The 19,234-nt window shown below is 57.7% G+C and overlaps 1 protein-coding gene across 1 annotated transcript in view; it reads right to left on the bottom strand.

Annotated features, from left to right (window-relative positions):
• Cars2 (cysteinyl-tRNA synthetase 2, mitochondrial) overlaps nucleotides 1-19,234 on the bottom strand; it is a 22,857-nt gene continuing 3,623 nt past the window's right edge. The window contains exons 4-17 of the mRNA XM_010619990.3: nucleotides 19,142-19,234; nucleotides 16,512-16,629; nucleotides 12,835-12,906; nucleotides 12,484-12,589; nucleotides 10,887-10,970; nucleotides 10,527-10,656; nucleotides 9,109-9,242; nucleotides 6,929-6,996; nucleotides 6,033-6,099; nucleotides 5,569-5,707; nucleotides 3,348-3,471; nucleotides 1,691-1,789; nucleotides 400-606; nucleotides 1-176 (exon numbers count right to left, since the gene is read on the bottom strand). Of these exons, the coding sequence (XP_010618292.1) occupies nucleotides 105-176; nucleotides 400-606; nucleotides 1,691-1,789; nucleotides 3,348-3,471; nucleotides 5,569-5,707; nucleotides 6,033-6,099; nucleotides 6,929-6,996; nucleotides 9,109-9,242; nucleotides 10,527-10,656; nucleotides 10,887-10,970; nucleotides 12,484-12,589; nucleotides 12,835-12,906; nucleotides 16,512-16,629; nucleotides 19,142-19,234 (1,513 nt within the window). The 3' untranslated portion in view covers nucleotides 1-104. The remainder of the gene's footprint in view (nucleotides 177-399; nucleotides 607-1,690; nucleotides 1,790-3,347; nucleotides 3,472-5,568; nucleotides 5,708-6,032; nucleotides 6,100-6,928; nucleotides 6,997-9,108; nucleotides 9,243-10,526; nucleotides 10,657-10,886; nucleotides 10,971-12,483; nucleotides 12,590-12,834; nucleotides 12,907-16,511; nucleotides 16,630-19,141) is intronic.

Below are 19,234 nucleotides of genomic sequence, written 5' to 3' on the forward strand. Positions count from 1 at the left end.
CAGATCCACTCCATTTTAATGCAGGTGGAAAGGCCTTGATGAAAAACTTTAATACAAAGTTCTTCTGGGAAGGGCAGAGCTGCAGAGAGGTCGCATCTGTGGCCTCAGCCCCCCAGCTTCTGCTGTGCCGTCCGTGGGTCCAGCAGTTCCCAGGTGGAGGTTGCGCCACTTCTGTCCTGGAGGGAGGGCTGTGTCACCTGCCACCCACCGACATGGCTCCAGTGCACAGGGTGTGGCCGGGAAGACCCAGGCTGCCTCATCCTGAGCTTGGTGACCCTGATGGCCGAAGCCCCCCACCTGCCATGGTGGCATCTCCCTGGGCTGTGGGGCGTTGGGCTGGCATGCCCGTGTGCAGCCTGTGGCGATGCCCTGGTACCCCTGCCCGGGTGCGGCGCCCACCTTGATGATGACACCGTGGGCAGCGAGGTCCTGGCGCAGTGTGTCACACGCCTCCAGCAAGGGCTTCCTCTCCTGCAGCTGCCGTCGCCGGGCATCCCCGGTGGCCGCCTGTGTGTCCAGTGCAAACTGCCGCACCTTCAGTCGGAAGCGCACCAGCTCGTCCACCACACTGTGCAGGGCAGCCGTGCTGCCATCTCCTGGAACACACTGAGAGGGGCCATGGGCCAGTGTGCAGCGGGACAGCCCGGCCCATCTGTGCAACCTTTCAAAGCTGGCCTGTGAGGGAGCCAGCAGGGAGCCAGGGTGGGTGGCTTCAAAGCCAAGCTGACGGATGCCACCTCTCAGGCTTGGGCCATATGACACCAGCCCCCAGTGCAGGAGTTCAGCTGCGGCCTCGGGGCTTGAGGGAGACACCCTGCACACCGTGTGCAGAGCAAGCAACCAAAGTGTGAGCCATGTGTGCGCGTGCACACTGTGCCTGGGTGGCCAGCCGGGCCTGAGCCGCTGAGCAAACAGCAGGCAGCTCGCCGTGAAGACCCCAAGTAAGTGACAGCCCACGTCATTTTCAACTCAGGTTGAACTTAGCCCCTGCAGTCCTCACTTGCTGCTGCTGGGAAAGCGGCAGGCCTTGGCCCCAAGGTGGGAGCAAAGGCGGCCTCGGGCCAGTGCCACTGGGCCCTTCGCTGACCAACTGCAGACTCGGGGCCAGGCCCACAAGTGTGCAAGGATAGCACCAAGCCACAATCACCAAAGGGACCCTGTCCACCAGGTGATGGGTGGTGCAGAGCGGCCCCAGGATGGAGCTCACAGTAAAGGTCCTGAGGGGCTGATGTCAGCCTGGACCTGAGCCCGCACAGCCCATGGGCAGCTCTGCCAGGGTGACCACAGAGCTCCTGGGTGGGCACAGCCCATCCCAGGCTGTCAGAGGCAGGCGGGGGAGCCAGCCAGGGGTGGGGCTGCGGCACAGGCAGTGGAGGCAGAGGAGGCAGTGTGGGTGAGTGGAGTGGCGGGTTTACATGTGCGCATGTGTGTGCATACAGCTAACGCAGGTGATGCGGGGAGCCCCGGCCCAGCAGCCGGAGCATGCAGTGGGCAGCTTCTGGCCCCACAGAGGATGGCGTCATGGAGCAAACATAGGACTCGGGTGCCCGACGGGATGCCATGAGCTGGCCGAGGCCCAGGCTGTGAGGGCTAAGGTGGACGGGGAGGCACAAGCGGCTCCGAGGCCTCCATTCTGGGGAGGGCAACCACTGTCTGACTGGGAACTCGGAGCCCGGAGGGCCAGGCTTACCTGCCGACCGGCCGGAGCGATCCCAACCATCTCAAAGAACTGCTCCACACAGGTGACCACAGCGCCCAGCACGGCAGGGCTCCTGGGACCTCCGGGGCCCTGCAAGAGATGAGGTACTGAGCCAGGGTCAGGGCAGCGATGCCCTCCGGGTGGCCTCACAACTGTGAAGTGGGGACACAATCCTGCTCTGGCAGCTCATGCAGGGAGCAGTGCCAGGCAGTGCAGCCTCAGTTTCCCTGCCCGTTAGCATGGCAGTGTGGTGCACAGTGGGCAGAGGGCAAGAGGGCAGGCCGGGCATCACCCTGAGATGGGGCCTGTAAGACCAGCGTTGTCCCCACGCACCACCAGGCTCCCTCCTCACCCAGCCTTCGGTGAGCAAGTGAGGAGCCTGAGCTCTGGATGTCGACAAGACTATGATCCACTGCCCAGCAGCCTCCCCAGGCTACGCCCCTGCGGTCCCTCGAACATGATGACCACCAAGAGACCAGACGAGCCTATGCTCCTGCAGTCCTCTGTGCCACAGAGACTGAGCCCGTGCACTGCATCTGGCCCTGGGACCCCGCTGGGAACTTCTCACAGACTCCCTGACATAGCTGGTACAGCTCAAGTCTAGGACCTGAACCCAGAACCCCCAGGCCCCCGGAGCCCGAGGTGACACCAAGCCGACGTGGGCAGGGTCTGCAGCACCCTGTGTGGCTGAGGCCTGAAAGGCAGGAGATGGGCTCCATGGTGCCCACAGCCCTTGGCCCTGCAGATCCTGTGTCGTAGCCAGAGAGCTCCCTAGATTCAAGTCCCCAAGGGCAAGGGCCAGCTCTGGCTGCCTAGAATGTGGCAGGGAGACTCCGAAGTGTGCGCAGGCACAGGAGCTGCCGTTCACCTCCCCAGTGTGTCCAACACCTAGGTGCTGACCCTGGGAGCCCAGTGTCATGGTGCAGGCTGCAGACACTAGCACTGGACTCCCGGCAACAAGAGAAACTTGTCTCTAAGGAAGTGCCGGTGGCCTGTGGTTCAGAGAGCGGAGACCCTGAGGGGTGGGTGGGGATCCGAGTACAGTTTCCTCCCGTTCCCACAAACTCAGTCCCCTCATGCCCCACAGAGCCCCTGGGTGGTCACTACATGTGTGGCAACTGTATAGGCACACCGTGATGGCTGGGCTTTGTGGTGCCATCGTGTTGGCTTGGGAGCATCTGGGTGGACACGGCCCTGTAACCCCGGGTCTGCGTGTCCCTCCCATTCCTCAGGCACTATCCTGCTCTGCTTCTGTCCACCATAAACTGAGCAGCTTGCTCCCCTGGCCCTTCCGCCATGTACCTGCCTTGGAGAAGATATCCTTGGACTAGATCCCCTGAAAGCATGAGCCAACTCCACCTCCCTCCTCAGAGTTCCAGGTGTCCTGTGTGTGCCTCAGTGGTGGGAAAGCTGATTGGACACACACGAGAGACACTGTCCACACAGGAACTGGGGACCCACCTGAGACGTGTGTCCTTTGGCACTGACAGTCAAGGCTGGGGCCCTGAAGGCCCAATGAGGTGCACGCTGGAGCCTAGGGGGACCCACAAAGGGAGGGCTTGGGGGCACTCGGAAGCCACCAGCTTGGGACACTGGTGCTCCAGAGTGGTGGGGTCGGCAGGCTCGCCGATGAGAAGCCCGGAGTTACCTCAGCAGCCGCCTTGAGCTGCCTGTTCCCCAGACGCACCAGGCCCAGGATGGCATCCAGTGCCCTGGGCGTGTCGAAGTCGTTGGCCAGCGCAGTCCTCACGGTGCTGCTGGTGCTACTGAGCCTGAGGAAAACGCAGGAAGTGAGTGACGCCAACAGGGCCCTCTGGACAAACGAGAAGGGCGACCTGGCACTGGACATGGGGGCTCTGAGGTCACGTCCAGACGCAGCTAGCCAAGGACATGAGGCTGGGCGAGGTGCCACCCTGTAGCCCAGCTCTCAGGAGGAGGCCGGCCTGGGCTGCAGGGAGACCCTGTCTTTCCTCTTCCTTTCTATCCAGCAGTAAGGACGGCAGCCCCCATGGAGTCTGCTGCCCCGACCTCCAGGGACTTGCAAGGACATCTGCCAGATCTGAGACCGTGTGCTTAAGCGAAATGAATCAGATGCACACATCAAGCACTGCAAGGCTTCTCTGGTGTGAGAAACCGCAAGGGGAAAGAAGGACCTAAAGGTATGACAGATACTGGGAAATGGGAAGCGGAATGAGGGAGGGAGGGGAAGGGAGGGAAAGTGGAAGGAAAAGTGGAAACAAAGCTTTTGTACATAGGGAGGGGACGGGGAGAAAAGCAGAGGCGGATACACCAGCTGCAGGCGCCACTTCCCCACGCTGAGTGTTAGAATTATGTGTATTTAAAACATACCAATAAATGTTTTGCTTAAAAAGGGAAAATGGAAACAAAGCTTTCGTAAATAAAGAGAGGAAGAGGGGTCAAAGGGGGAGTGATGGGAAAAAAGCAAGACATGTACCGGTACAACTTCTCTATGAGGGAATGTGATCATGACGCATTATTTAAAGTTTATCAATAACTATATTTTGTTTAAAAAAATAAAGCCTTACAAATGCTAAATTAAAAAAAAGAAAAACAGAGTCTCACTATGTGGCCCATGCTAGCGTTGAGTTCTCAGCAGTCTTCCTGCCTCAGCCTCCCAAGTGGGCATTATAGCCATGCACCGTGGCCAGCTGAGCCTGTTTTTTGTTTGTTTGTTTGTTTTTGTACCAGGTATCGAACTCAGACCCTTACGCTTATGAGGCAGGCAGTGGAACCACTGAGCTGAATCCCAGCCCCAGCTGACCCTGTCTTGACAAAGCAAAACACCCAAAACCAAAACACACTAGAGCGGAAGTAACTAAGCCTGGGGTCTGAGCATGCGCTGTGCACACAGATGTCGTCCCCACTGGTTGGGATCCTGTGGGTGAGCAGTGACACGAGGGGGGCCTGTGTCACCCCAGCCGCCGCACCCTGCGTGGGGAGCCTGGAGGGACAGGATGGCAGGCCGGGACCCAGGGCTCGGCCCTCAATGGCCCTCCTACTCTGACTCGGGCACAGCGCAGCCTGCACCACTGGGCAGGGAGGGGGCAGCAGAGGCCCTGCCTTCCACCACCTGCTCAACAGCCCCGAGTAGCAGTTGCACCAGCCTGGTGTAGGGACCAGGCCAGAGCAGGCGCAGGGCAGAGTCCCAGGGGAGCTGCACCCACTGTCCCCTGCACCCGGTCCCCTGCAGCGCTGCGCCCTCCATCTCTGGCAGTGCCCTTGCCGCAGTCCTCACTGTCTGCCTTCCTGAGGCCCAGGGTCCCCAGAGCCCAGCTGCTCCGGCACAGCTTCTGGCGAGGTCACGACGGCCACTGTCCTCACACCGTGGCTGCCATCCCATGCCACAGCCTCCCTCTCTCCACGTCCACCCAGCCCCCCGCTCTGCCCTGTCCCCTCACCTGGGTCCCCCTCCAGCTCGGGGCCTCTGCGGGGTGGCAGTGCTCCTCTCACGGTGCCCTGGACCTGTGCACTCCTGACGAGGGTGGCTTTCAGCCGTGCGCCCTTGCCCTCCATCCCTTCCTTCCCTCTTCCTTTCTCACTCTCCCATGCTTTTCCAGTGCTGGGACAAGATCGCAGGCCCTGCCCTGAGCTACACCCTGAGCTCCCCTCACTGTATCGAGACCAGGTCTAAGGTCCTCAGCCAGGCTCAAAACTGGTCCTCCTGCCTCAGCCTCCCGAGTGCTGTGATGGCAGGCATGCACCCAGGCCCAGCCACTCGGTCCTTCACTGCCAGCTCGTCCACGTCCCCAACAGCCTCCCTGAAGGTGTCTCCAGGGTGATAGGACCGCCACTGTCACACCCTGAAGCCCAGCCGCGCCAGCTGCCTTCAGCGCCTCCGGCCAGCTCACCTGTCCCACAGCTCAGCTTCACTGACGGGGCCGCCGGCCAGCTGTCCCTGCATGTAGGCACGCGCGTCCTCCAGGAATGAGGCCAGCCCGCACAGGACACGGCTGGCCTCCTGCATGGTGCTGTCGCTGTAGTCGATCGCTGCAAGGAGGAGGCGCTGCTGAGCAGAGGCCGGAGGGACCAAGGGCCCTCCCAGCACAGGGGCCGGAACTCCAGCAGCCACTGCCAGGACAAAGCTCACTGGGGCCTGCGTCCAGCTGTCCCAGGACTGTGCCTCCCGGTGGGGTGAGTGTGTGTGAGAGAGAGACACGGCCTTGCTGTACAGTCCAGGCTGCCCTTGAGCTCCCTGCAATCCTCCTGCCTCAGCCTTCTGAGTGTTGGGTGACAGGTGTGCACCTCCACACCTGGCTCAAGCCACCAAGGAGCAAACATGAGGTCCCTGGCCCAGGACACGGCCTCTGCTTACCTGACCGGTAGCTGCTTCGCAGGCAGAAGAGCCGGAAGACGTCAGGCGAGAAGCTGCGCAGGAAGTCCTGGGAGGGAGGCAGCATCGGTCACGGCCCCTCGGCCCACAGCTGCCGTGGGGCCAGGGCTGGCTGCATCCCCTTCACCATAGCCACCCACCCTCAGGCCCGGCCGGCTAGGCCCTGGGGCCTGGAGCACTGTATGCAGGCACCATGTGAAACAGCCCACAGCGACCCAGGGCCTCAGGACGCAGGACAGCGCAACACCCAGGAAGAGAGGAGACAGTGAGCGACCCAAAAAGCTTAGAACAAGGTGTAGGACGCCATCATCACAAAATGCACTAAGCAGCCCAGTGGTGCATACCCCTAATCCCAGCACTGTGGAGGCTGAGGCAGGGGGACCTCAAGTTTCAGCCCAGCCCGGGAAACTAGTGACTCAGTGAGACCCTGTCTCAAATTTTAGAAAAGGCCTAGGGATGGAGCTCTGTGCAGAGGCCCTGGGTACAAACTCAGTGCTACAAAAAAGAACATGCTGGATGGACATGGTGGTGTACACCTGTCATCCCAGCACTTAGGAGGCTGAGGCAGGAGGATTGCCACAAGTTCAAGGCCAGCATGGGCTACATAGGGTTTCAATAGACCAAGGACTTAGATCAGTGGTGCCGCCAGCCACCTGCCTCGCAAGCGCACGATCCCTAGTTCGATCCCCAGTACCAAAAAACCAAAAACAAAACTGAGAAAGAGGAAAATGGGAGATGGTGTGACAGGCCATGCCCACCAAGAAAGCCACAGCCAGGCTTGAAAGGAGACCCAGCTCTGGGGACAGGGAGGGGACCTCACTGGGAGGGGGGCTGCAGGAAAGCAGGCAAGCTGTATGGGCAGAGCCAGTCCAGGTTACCTTGATGGTGACGTAGTTCCTCAGGGACTTGGACATCTTCTCCTCCTGGCCCTGGATGTGCAGATGCCCTGCAACGGCCGAGGTGCCTAAGTGGGCAGGGCAGGAGGACACTGCCCACCACCCACTGTCCAGGCCCTGAACCGAAGCCGAAGCTACTAGGCAGCAGGGCCTGCAGTTGCTGATACCACGTGGGGCCTCTGTGGCTTCCCGTCCACCTGCGCCACTCTGAGGTCAGGAGGGCCAGCAGGGCCAGCAGCAGCACCATGGAGCTTCCTGTCCTGCACCCCAGGATGCTGATGTCCCCACACAAGGGACGGAACAGGCCTCCCCAACCTCTCCACACAGGACAGGGTCACCTGAGTGCACGAAGGGAGGAGGGACGAGTCCACCTGGGGCTCCCCATAGACAATGCTGTCACCAAAGTCATCTCCAAGCGAAGCCCACTGTTCCTCCCAGAAAACGCCTCTGCTTTCCCTAGCCCAACTTCAAGCCAGTCCACCATTCCCAGCACTCAGGAGGCTGAGGTAGGAGGATCACCTCAAGTTCCAGACCAGCCTGGGCTATATAGTGAGACCTTGTCTCACAAAGCCAAAGAACCTAATACAACTTGCAGTAAGAGTTCTCTGCAACCGGTTTTTCTGAAAACTGGTTAAAATGCACCTTCTGAAAAGCAACGTAACCTTGAACGTGTCCTTCTGCCTAACACTGTACACCCACGCATAGCTCAGTGCTCTAAATCTGGAAACAAAACGCTTCTCGGGGCTTGGGACGTGTGTCTTCCAGGACTCACATGGAGGGAGGGGACACACGAGGTGGCCCTCATGAGATGGCCTGCACGGTCATGATCTCCTCCTCTACAGGGTTCTTCTGTTTCTGGGGTTCCTGAGACCCCAGGGCACAGGCGCCCTAGGCGTGGCCCTGGTGGTGGCATCACCATGGTGGTGACAGGGAGACCCCCTCGGAGGGGGAGCCAGGAGGGGTGGGGGTCCCAAGAGAACCACCTCCTTTCTTCAGAGAGCAGTGCCCTGGGCCCTGAATGCCTCCTGTGCCCTTTTTGTTTATGTGCATGGACCTGGGCATTGAATCCAGGGCCTTTGCACTGAGCTGTGTCCCTAGCCCTTTCTAGTTTATTTCTAGACAGGATCTCACTAAGGTGCCCAGGTTAGGCTTGAACCTGTGCTCCTCCTGCTTCCGCCTCCCGGAGTACTGGAACACAGGCGTGCTCGCTCCAATGCTTAAGAGGTCTCATCCCACTGCGTGCCAGGGTGCCAATGGGGTACCCTTGGGACACACAGAAGGCCCTGGTGAGAGGCCGAGACCACACCATGCTGTGTGAAGACACAGCATGGAGGCCAGCACCTAGAGGAGGACTTCAGGTCTGCAGAGCCAGCCCCGGCTCTGGGCTCCTGGGGCCTCCACAGCTGTCCCCTCCCAGGGCACTGCGTGTCCCCACCACTCCAAGGGCCCTGGATGACAGGTGCCACCACTCTCCTGGGAGTGCACAGTCACTGAAACAGCACCGAGGCCCGAATGCAGGCTCCTGGCCTGGCATCTACTTCCATTCAATGCTAGTGACGTGGCAAGGCACACAAGTCCCTAATGACAAGAGCTGTGTCTTCAGGGTCCCATGGCCCGGATCTGTCCTGACCAGCCCAAGGGACACAGAGATACACCTGGTTCCAACAGCCTCAGGCCAGGCGGAGAGAAAGATGGTCTTCCGCCAGAGCACAGCGGACAGGAATGGGAGGCTGTTCCTCAGAGAGCCCACCGAGCAGGGGCCAGTGCTGATGGGCAGAGCCGGCCTGAGTGTCACTGGCTCAGGGAAGGCTCATCTGCAGTAAGTTCCATTCGCATGCTCCTCCCGTCCTTCCTGTTTCAGTTTTGTGAGACAAGGTCTCTCTGTTCCAGTGTGTTCTTGAACTCAATGTGTAGCTCAGGCTGGCCTCAAACTCAGAGCAATTCTCCTGCCTCAGCTTCCCATGTGCAGGGAGGACAGGCTTTAGCCGTGACCCGGGGGGGGGATGGGACAGTATTTGGGGCAGGACCGTTCTCATTCCCCATACACTGGGGCTCCCGGTTCAGCCTGCTGTCAGCTCACGCACAGCAGGTGGCCGCTCTCCCAAGCCCAGCCCCCTCCCTGGCCCACCCAAAGCACTGGCACCTGGGCCTGTGGTGCTCACCAGAGTGCAGGAAGTAGTTGCCCCACTGCCCACACTGGTGGAAGACCTCGCACTGCGCAATCTCATTCTCGTGGTGCGGGAAGGCGAGGTCAATGCCGCCCGAGTGCACATCCAGGTGGCTCCCGAACACAGAGCTGCAAGACCGGGGCAGGGTCAGAGGGCTCAGATGCCACGGTGACGCCAGAGCTGTCCGCGGGGTGGGGGAGGCCCAGTGGCTGGGTGTGGGCTCAGCTCCCCACATGGGTTTACCCTCACCCGCACCCCACATGCCAGCGCCTGCACCCCAGGCCACAGCAAAGTGCTGATGAGATGAGACGCACGGTGAACATCTAAAGTAAAAGATTTATCCTGGGAGAGATGCTCTGCCATCACAAGCCCTCCCTCGGAGGTCCCATTTCTGCAGCAGCTCTGGAGGCCTCTTGCCTGAGTGTCTCTGAGGTGTGATCAAAAATACAGTGATTGCTGCCGCCAAGCGCCACCCAAGGGAAAGCCAGCTAGAAGAACATGTGCTATGTCCTCGTCCTCCTTAGTCACCGGATCGCGCACTGTGTGACTCCTGGCTCCTCCCAAAGTCAGAATGACCACAAAGGCAAACCTTTATCAGAGACCTGTGCAGTGGGCTCTGATCTCCTACTCAGAGCTATGGCACAAAGCTGAGAAAAAAAACTGAAAGAGAGAAACTGGGGAGCCAGGGCAGCCAATGCTCTTATTTAGCAGAGGTGCTGGACAGTCCCAGCGACTGATTTTTATTGGTAATCAATTGGGGTAAAGGCAAGCTCTGTGCTAAAGAGGAACTCCACCTGAGGACACGCAGTCCATCAGTTTCTGTGGAAACTAAGGCAAGCGAGGTCTGTAAAGGACAAGACAAAGCAATCTTGAGTTAACAGAGGAGACAAAACATGGTTGTAACTGGAACACTGTCCTTCTAGTCAGAAGGTTTTAGTTGTGGGAATGGAATTTGAGTGTGAGTTACCCTGATCCTGGCACATAGGCTTTGGCCAGACTCACTTCTCAAAAAAGCAAATTTACACTTACAGCTGCATTGGGCACAATCAATACTACAGTCCCCTGCATGTTCCAAATCCACTGAGGACACCGAGGCAGCCAGGACAGTGCCAGTAAAGACCCTCAGGAAAGAGGGCTCCAGAGCTGCTGCAGGAAGCAGCGAGGACCTTGGGACCAGTGTGTTGAACAGGGTTTTGAAGGCGATTCGAGGCCATGTCCTTCTGTGATAAATGTTTTAATCTGAGCATCACCACATCTTCCGACCCTGCTCTAAGCGAGGGCCCCAGGTGAGTGAGGCAGACTGGACAAGGCTGAGCTACCGTGTGCTGCCTCTGCCTGCCCCATACTGGACAACCTGGGGCCAGGCTGCCTTGCTGCAAATCCACTTGTGCTGACTTGGGAAGGGCCCTCACCTAGCTATGGTAGAACACTCGATGTGCCAGCCAGGCCGGCCGGGTCCCCAGGGGGAGGTCCAGGACACCTCCCCGGGTTTGGCCGCCTTCCACAGCGCAAAGTCGCCCGCGTGCTGCTTGTCCGAGTCCCCTGCAACAGGAGGCTGTCAGCGGGTACAGCAGGAGGACAGTGCCCCAGACACCCACTCTCCCTCCCAAGGACTTCAGGGCTCCTCCCTACATGAACCAAGTTCCGGCCACGGCACAAGGGCACATGGACCCCTGACTCCCAGAAGGCACAGGAACACAGAGCCAAGGGGCATGCAGAGCTACGGAAGCCTTCTTCAGGGCAGCTGAATGGCGGGATGCCCCGCCACCTACCTGCCTCTGCGGCTGGATCGGGCACCACGCCGACCAGTTTGCCGTATTTGTCTCCTCTCACCCTCAGATCGAAGTAGACGTTACCTGTTTCAGAGATGGCGGTGAAGGCCCATGTTTCAGAGTGGAACCCATTTCCAGGCAAGCCGAGTCTCCACAGTCACTGGAATTCACACACAGAAGCTGGGCGAGGTGGTGCACCCCTATAGTCCAGCACTCACTGGGAAGGCTGAGGCAGGAAGATCTCCGTGAATTCAAGGGTCAGAGTGCCTTGGATTAACTGGATTGATCATGTCTATGCTGATGCTAAAAGTTTACAATGACACAGGAGTGAAGGGGTCCCCAGCCTCATGCGGTCCTGTCCACTTCTCTGAAAGCTCAGGAGGACTAGGGACCCTGTGCTCTAAGCAGTGAGGTCCCCTCATCACCTCAGCCTTTGTTAAAGGTTTCTGAGCCGCACGGCTAAGGCAGGAGGGTCTCAGGTTCCAGTCTGGCAACTTAGCAATGAAGCCAGACCCTGTCTCAGAACACTCAAAGGGAATGGACGCAGCTCAGTGCAAAGCCTGGGTTCCACCCCCAGGACCAGAAAAACAAAGTTGTTTGGGAGATGAGCTCCACGCACAAACGAGACCAGGCAAGAACTGCCACGCTCCCACAGCACGGGGCTCCCGGGACAGGTCATAGCCCAGCACGCCTGTGTCCGCATCCACAGGGCCTCCCCAGCTGCAGGCCTGGGCTGGGTGCCCTGTGGGATGTCAATAGCAGAAAGTTTTTTTTTTTTGTTTTTGAGATTTGGTTTTTGAGACTTCTACACAGTCTAGGCTGGCCTTGAGCTCACTGTGTAGCCCAGGCCAGCCTGAAAGCGATCCTCCTGCCTCGGCCTCCCAAGAGCTGGGATTTCAGGCACACACCACCACATCCAGCTCAAAGCCAAAGGTTTTTAAGGTCTAAAAATGTACAACCTGGACAGGGCAGACATGACTTCCCTAAACAGCAAAGCACAGAACCTGCTGCCACAGACACTAAACAGCCACTAAGTCAAACAAACCCTCAGGAGTGGACTCTGGGAGGTGGGGCACAGGAAGGCTGCATGGAAAGGGTAGCCAAGAGGTGCCAGCTGCAGATGGAAGGAGCCTGGGACCAAGGGCCCCCAGAGGAAGGTGCTGGCCAGGACCAGGGGCTGAGGCAGGTGGCACAGGGTCTCGTGAGGAAGTCACACAGACATCAAGCGACAGAGCCACACAGCGAGGGCCTGGCTCCATTATGGGAGGTGGTGGCTACAGGGCACAGAGCGCTGCAGGGAGCAGGCATCACAGGTCTGATGCTGGCTCAGGGGCAGCTGACTTTGGGGGTGCAGCCAGGTGCACCCCTACAGTGCACAGACCAGGCGAGGCCCTGATGCGTGGGAGCAGTGTGGGAGGGCCTGCCTCATCCCTAGAGTTTGGTTCTGAAAGCTCCTGAACAAGAAGACCACAGGGGCCAGTCTCCAGCCACCTCGCCCATGGCTGCAGGGAGGACCATGTGGCAGGGACCCGGAGCACAGCCTGTGAGCACGGCAGCACCAGCAGGGACACAGCAGCGCCACCTGCGCGGTCAGTACCTCTCGCCGTGGCGTATGCGTACCCACGGGCGATGATTCCTTCAATGAAAGAGATGATCTGGGGCACCATTTCGGTCACTCGCAAAGACACGGTGGGCGGCAGCACCTGGGAGAGGGCAGAGATGGGGCTGGGCACCAGCCCTCAATGGGCGCAGCTCTGGCTTGGGAAGACCACGGCCACTCCGGCCACAGCTGCCCACTGCAGCCCTGGCAGCTGCTCCTGCATCACTCCCCAGCCATGTATTCTGCCACTGCGGTACCAGCTCAAAGCAGGACACGGCCCTCCTCCAGGCCCAGCTGCAGCTCCAGCCAGGCCACTGTCCCCAGCCAGGCCAGCGTCCATGCGCCTACCTTCAGGGCTGCCATGTCCTGCTTGAAATCCTCCTCATACTTCCTGGCCAGGGCAGCAGGCGACATGTCCATCTGCAGAAGGGACGGATGGGCTCAGCAGCCTGTAGGGCCCTCAGCTGGGCTCCGCCCACTCCAGAAAGGGCCGCTGGCTTTGGGTTTTAGACCTGCCCCAGCACGGAGGCTGAGGCAAGAGGACCCAAGTTGGCCACCAGCCTGGACTGCACAACGAGTTCAAGGCCAGCCAGACCTGCACGGAGAGACTGTCTCAAACAGCAACAGAAACCCTGCACCAATGGCTCATCAAGACTGCAGGCTGACCACCTTGTTAGCTGGTAACAGCAAAAGGAAAACTAAATATCATGATATCCATCACATAAGTTAGATTTTTTTGGAGACAGGGTATCAATATATAGTCCAGGCTGGCCTTGAAGTAGCAGCGATCCTCCTGCCTCAGCTTCCCAAGTGCTGGGATTATAGGCGTGCACCACCACACTCAGTAAAAATCTTCTGCAAACTGCTCAGACGCATTTGAGGCCAGCAGCTCCATGTGCCTGGGGCCTAGGCACCCCAACACCAACACCACAGGAAACTGAACCTTGGCGTTTCGTGGCCCTGCGGGGACGCAGCCCCAGCTAATGGCCTGAAGATGTTGGGGACATGCAGTGAACGCAGGGAGATGGACAATTCTCCAATGTCCCTGGGGAAGACCTTGGACAACACAACACCATGCAGGGTGGTGCCTGGAGTCCAGTTCTGGGGCAAAACTAGTGTTTTTAGTAAAAAATAAATCTGTTCACTTCCATCTGTGCAGAGGACAAGGGACAAAGCAGCCCCTAAACTTCACAGCCTCCTGCTCCACTCGGGAGGATCTAAATCCTATGCAATCTGGGCCTCGGGGCTCCCACTGCCATGCCCGCTGGGCTCCCCTCCCAGACACGCAGCCCCAGCCTGAACAACACAAACATGGCCATCTGCACCCGGCCTCTGCTCCAGCCGCACCCCGCAGCTCTGGTCTCTCAGAGGCTGCCATCTGCTCCACGCGCGATGCATCCAGCCCAGACATGTGCTCCTAGCCCTCTGTCCCACCAGGAACGCACCTGAGCACCACACCTAGGCAAGGACACACATGTGCACTCCCCTGGCGACAGCCAAAGCCTGCATGGTCCCCAACCAAGCCAGCCGGTGACACCTGAGGGTCTGCTCCTCTGCCTGCCCTGGTCCCTGTGCTCCTCAGCTCGCCCCTCTCACCCTCAGGCGGAGCCTTCAGCCTTTTGGGAATGCAGCTCCATCTTCCCAGGAAGCCAGGCCAAAGCATACCACCATTCTGAGGCACGGAAAGTGGGCCTCTGGCCAGGACATGGTGGCATGCACCTGCAATGCCAGCACTCGAGAGGCTGAGGCAGGAGGACTGCCGCAAGTCTGAGACTGTTTCAAAAAACAAAATCAGCTGAGGATGTAGCTCAGTGGCACTGCGCCTGCCTCCCAGGTGCAAAGTCCTGCATTCGATCCCCGGTACCAAACAAAGAAATATGTGGTCACCCATGCCAGGGAATATCGCTCAGCCCTAAAATGAAGAGAATTCTGGCCCAGGCTGCGCATGGATGAACACTGAGGACGCCATGGTCAGTGAAGTAAGCAGGTGGAGGACAGGAGCTGTGCAGTGCACGGAAGTGACTGAGGCGGGAACAGCATCGCAGGGCAGGAAGGGGCTTGGTCAGAAACAGAGAGGTCGGTGCCAAAGATTGGCAAAGAGCCTGGACAGTGAGTGAGGTGAGTCTGACGTGGTTCAGGAGCAGCACAGCTTATCAGGATGGCAAATCCTGCGCTACCAAAAACCAAGTTTCCGCCGCTGCACACTCACACTAGGCTCCTTGCTGTCTGGGAAAGCAGGTGCTTTCCCCACTGCTGAGGGCCTCTCCAGACCCCGCGTCCCTGTGCTGCGGCCAGCGCCCTGCCCACCGCCCTCTGCCATCCAGGCCAGAGGGGCCTCAGGACCCCAGGACACTGAAGCCAGCCTCAGCACGCCGGCCACCCCTCTTCACTGCCGGGCCTGCCCGTCCGTCCCAGCGATGACCGCAATGGCTCCCAAACAGGTGTTCCGAGACAGACACGCAGTGGCTGAAACAGGAGGTCAGGCACAAGGCGGGGCCAGCCTGGGCTACACAGCAAGACCTACTGGGCAGCAGTGAGAGGACTGAGGTGAGAGCTCAGCGAGGAACGAAGGATCAGGGAGCTTCCTGGAGTAGCTGCAGGCCACCCGTCCTGCCCGACTTCACGCAGTGACACAGCTGCGGCACTGCCCCCCTGGGGAAACCCAGGAAACAGCTCAGTCACGCTCACACATGGAAAGTCAGAAGCCCAGAAACTCAAGCTCCATTTCAGTTTTCGAACCAGCCTTCTATTTCCTACCAAAATATCCAGAGAGAGATTTTACTGACTCTATGAATCAATTTGGGAGGAACTGTCACCCAGATAACACAAGTCTTCTGACCCATTCCCAAGTTTGTCTTCTGAGAAGTTCAAAGAAGTCAAGGGGTTATTTTGGGGAATTAAAGTAACTGCAAAGAGAAACAGCACGGAGCCGTTACCCCAGCACAAGACACATGCCGCAATTCTGGCGTAAAGAGCAGACGGGAAGTAAGATGCGCCCTGGAGTCCGACCCCACCAACGGGGGACCCACAGCGGTGACTTCCATCCCGCTCCTTCTCACAGCTGCCTCCGGAGCCACTGCCGTGTGGTGAGGGACTGGGCGGTCCTGACAACTGCCCCGGGTGGGGGGCGGCGGGAGTGGGCTCCACGCGCCGCGCCATGTGGGGACCAATGTGACTCCCGTAGACGCAACAATCCCCGGTGTTACCCACTGTTCTCACCTGCGTGCGTACAAAGGCAATGAGAGCAAACCGGTAGGGACGATAGGTCAGGCTCTAATGCACCAGAACTAACTACCTTGTAAGAGGTGACCATTACCTTACACGTGCTGTTTCTCATGCCTACGCGTGTCTGAATGAAGACACGCACACACACATCTGCTCGCATAATTCTCACGCGTGAGTATGTGTAAAACTGTACGGAACGTTTTCTAAATGCAAAAATAAAACTGAAATAGAAACACGGATTGATGTTTAAAAAGGGCTGGAACTGCAGGTCAGTGTGAATGAGGCCTTGGGTTCAACTCCAGTTTCACAAAAGAGGAAAAAGGAAAGAGGACCAACTTGTGAAGGACCTTCGTGGGCAGAGTGGTACATTTTGCTGAACACCTAACCTGATGTGGCATACTGATTTCCATGAAACGAAAATTAGGAAAATATGTTTTTTCTTGAAACAGGATCTTGCTACGCAGCGCAGGGTGGCCTCAAACTCACAGCGACCCTCCCACTGAGTGCTGGGATTACAGGTGTGCACCACCACTCTCAGATGAAAAAGAACTGTTTTAGATCAAAAAAGAATGTATATCTATTGCTGGATTATAAATCTGATTCATTAAATTGTTTTAAGAAAAAATAAAGCTAGTTGTGGCGGAGCATGCTTGTAATCCAGCATTTGGGAAGCACAGGCAGGAGGATCACCAGGAGTTCAAGGTTACACAGTGAAGATGAACGGACCCAGGCCAGGAGTCGCAGCGACCAGAGGTGACTTCCTCTTGGACCAACAGCTCCCCTGACGACCCAGTGCTCACCTCGCGGGCTCGTCTGAGGATCTTGTCATCCACATCGGTGATGCCCATCACCATGACGACGCCGCACCCGAAGACCTTGGTCAGGACCCTTCGGATGATGTCAAACCTCACGTACGAGCTGGAAGAAGAGAGCAGCGGGCTCAGGTGCGCTGCGGCCTGACAGCGTCCATGTGGCTCAGGCCCAGCCCTGTTGTGTGGCCCACAGGTGCCATCAGGTTCAGGGCACAGTATTAGTGTTTTTAGGGTTAGAGCTATTGAGTGACTGCACCTCTAATTAATGTGTAAAAATTCCCTGGTCATGGGATCTCACCAAGTGGTTATCCTAGTCCCCGAGCTAGAGTTATTCTCACAGCCATGACAAAATGGACTGAAGCAAAAAAACCCAAGCCAGGACCGGTACCACATCACTCCCAAGAATGCTACACCATTCTAGAAACTAAACAAGAAAAGTAAAAAAGTCAGGTATGGCGGCATACACCTGTGATCCCAACACTTTTTGAGAGGCTGAGGCAGGAGGATCACCATGAGTCTGAGGCCAGCCTGGGCCACATGGTGAGATCCTGTCTCAAAAAGGCAAAAAAAAAAAAGAAAATGTGGAATGAAACCCCACACACCTCTACTTTCAGAATTTCCTCTCCATCCTTTTCACATGTATGTAGCTTTTTTCTAGTATTGGAGACTGAACCCACAGTCTTTGCACGGAGCTGTAATCCCCAGCCCTTTTTTAATTTTTAAAATTTAGATTCATGGACTTGCCGTTCCCTAGGCTTGAACATTTTTTAAATGGCTCAAACGTGCCATTCTCCCACCTCAGCCTCCCAGAGTGCCAGGTTACAGCGTGCGCCGCTATATCTGGCTGGATCCAGGGCTAAGGCAAGCCGACCACCATCCTCGGAACTCAGAACTCAGGGACTCCTGGGCTCTGGGTGCGAGCCCTGAAATGAAGTGAGGGAAAACACGGCCCCCCCTGGGAGGGGCAGACCTCACTAGCCCTCAGACTCTACACCCAGGCTCCCATGTGGTCCGGTTAGGGTGCAGTCACTACGGGGGGTGGGGGTGGGGGGTGAGGTGCCATGGTGTACACCAGACTCCCAACCTGCCAGTGCCTTGACCTTGGGCTCAGTTACACATGATGGAGTACTACTGTGCCACAAAAAAGGATAAACTCAGGTTTTCTGGGAAAATGGATGTACTTGGAGACCAGAATGTTTATATTTAGTGAAATCAGACACACAAGCTTAAACATCACGTTTTCTACTTCAGAGACCTAAAGTACAAGTAAATTAAAAGATAGATAACAGAAAACAAGGAAGTAATTATTTTGTAAATGAGAAGGGAAGCAAGAGATGGAGGGGCAGAGGGGTGCAAAAGGAAGATGTGTCAGACCACACGCTGCTCCTTGGAAAGAATGCCACTGTTACACAGGGCAAATAACAGCTGTGCTTCTGGTGAAGAAGCCCTGCCTGAAGGGCTCCATCACAGGAACCCCAGGGACTGCGACCCCCCACAAATGCCAGGCTGCGAGGAAGAGCGAGGCCCCTTCCCATCCTGTGGATGTCCTTGCACACCCTGCTCAGGTGAAGGCTTATCCAGCCAAGCATGGCGGCACACATCTGCGATCCCAGCACTTGGAGGCTGAGGCAGGAGGATCACTGGAAGCTTGCAGCTGCCTTTGTGGAGAGGCTTTCTGGGTGGGAAGGAGACGCTGCTTTTCTGACTTGCACAATACATTTTATATTTCAATAGAGCCGTCAAATATAATTTTTACACAACAGTAAGCCCAAAGTGGAAAATATAGCCATTTTATTTTCTTATAACAAAATACAAAAAAGCTCACGCTTAATGTGTAACTGTAAAGTAAACAGAATAATGTAACTTTACTTTTACTCTAAGTCTGAACAACTAAAAAGGCTGTAAAACAACATGTAAAACAGTAGGGAAATTGCAGATTCGAGAAGCAGGAGAGGCCCAGCGTCTTCCCGTGGGCGGAGAGGGCACTCGTCCCCTCCAGCCTGCTGTGTGTGCCACCAGAGAGCTCAGTCCTCAGGGAAGACTAAACTCTAGCTGGGCACGGTGGCACACGCCGATGCTCCCAGTCCTCTGGGAGGCTAATACAGGAGGATCTACCGTTTGGGAATAGCCTAGGAACTCAGCAAGACTCTCTCAAAACAAAAGAGGAAAAAGGAAGCCCTAACAGCGGCGTCAGATGCTGCGCGAGGCATTATTTCCCCGTGCCGCTGGTAGGATGCAAAACCATGACTTTTTTTTTTTTTTTGAGACAGGTTTCCTCTATGTAGAACAGGATGGCCTTGATCTGGCAGCTCCTCCTGCCTCAGCCTCAAGAGTGCTGGGATCACAGAGTGCGCCATCACGCCGGGCAACGGGCAAAACCCTGGCCCTATGAGCCCCACCTCATCGCGGAAGACCAGGCCTTGGCCAGAGAGCGACTTGTCCCGGTGTAGGAAGCTCCCGCTGGGCGGTGCCAGCAGCAAGCCCGGCTCCAGGCCCTGCCCCCGCAGCAAGCAGCCCGCAGGGCCCCGACCCCTGCGTCCAGATCTGCTTCAGTTTCCCTCCTGGAAGACGGGCACGGGCTCAGGGAGCACCCGAAGCGCCCGCGGACCCAGACTCACCAGGCGTGGCCGAGGTGCGCGTGATCGTACACGGTGGGGCCGCAGCTGTACCTGCGGACAAAGGGGACCCTCGCGTGAGGGCCGGCGCGGCAG

The sequence above is a fragment of the Fukomys damarensis genome, unplaced genomic scaffold, assembly GCF_012274545.1.
Source record: "Fukomys damarensis isolate Sample0158 unplaced genomic scaffold, DMR_v1.0_HiC HiC_scaffold_6, whole genome shotgun sequence".
NCBI lineage: Eukaryota > Metazoa > Chordata > Mammalia > Rodentia > Bathyergidae > Fukomys > Fukomys damarensis.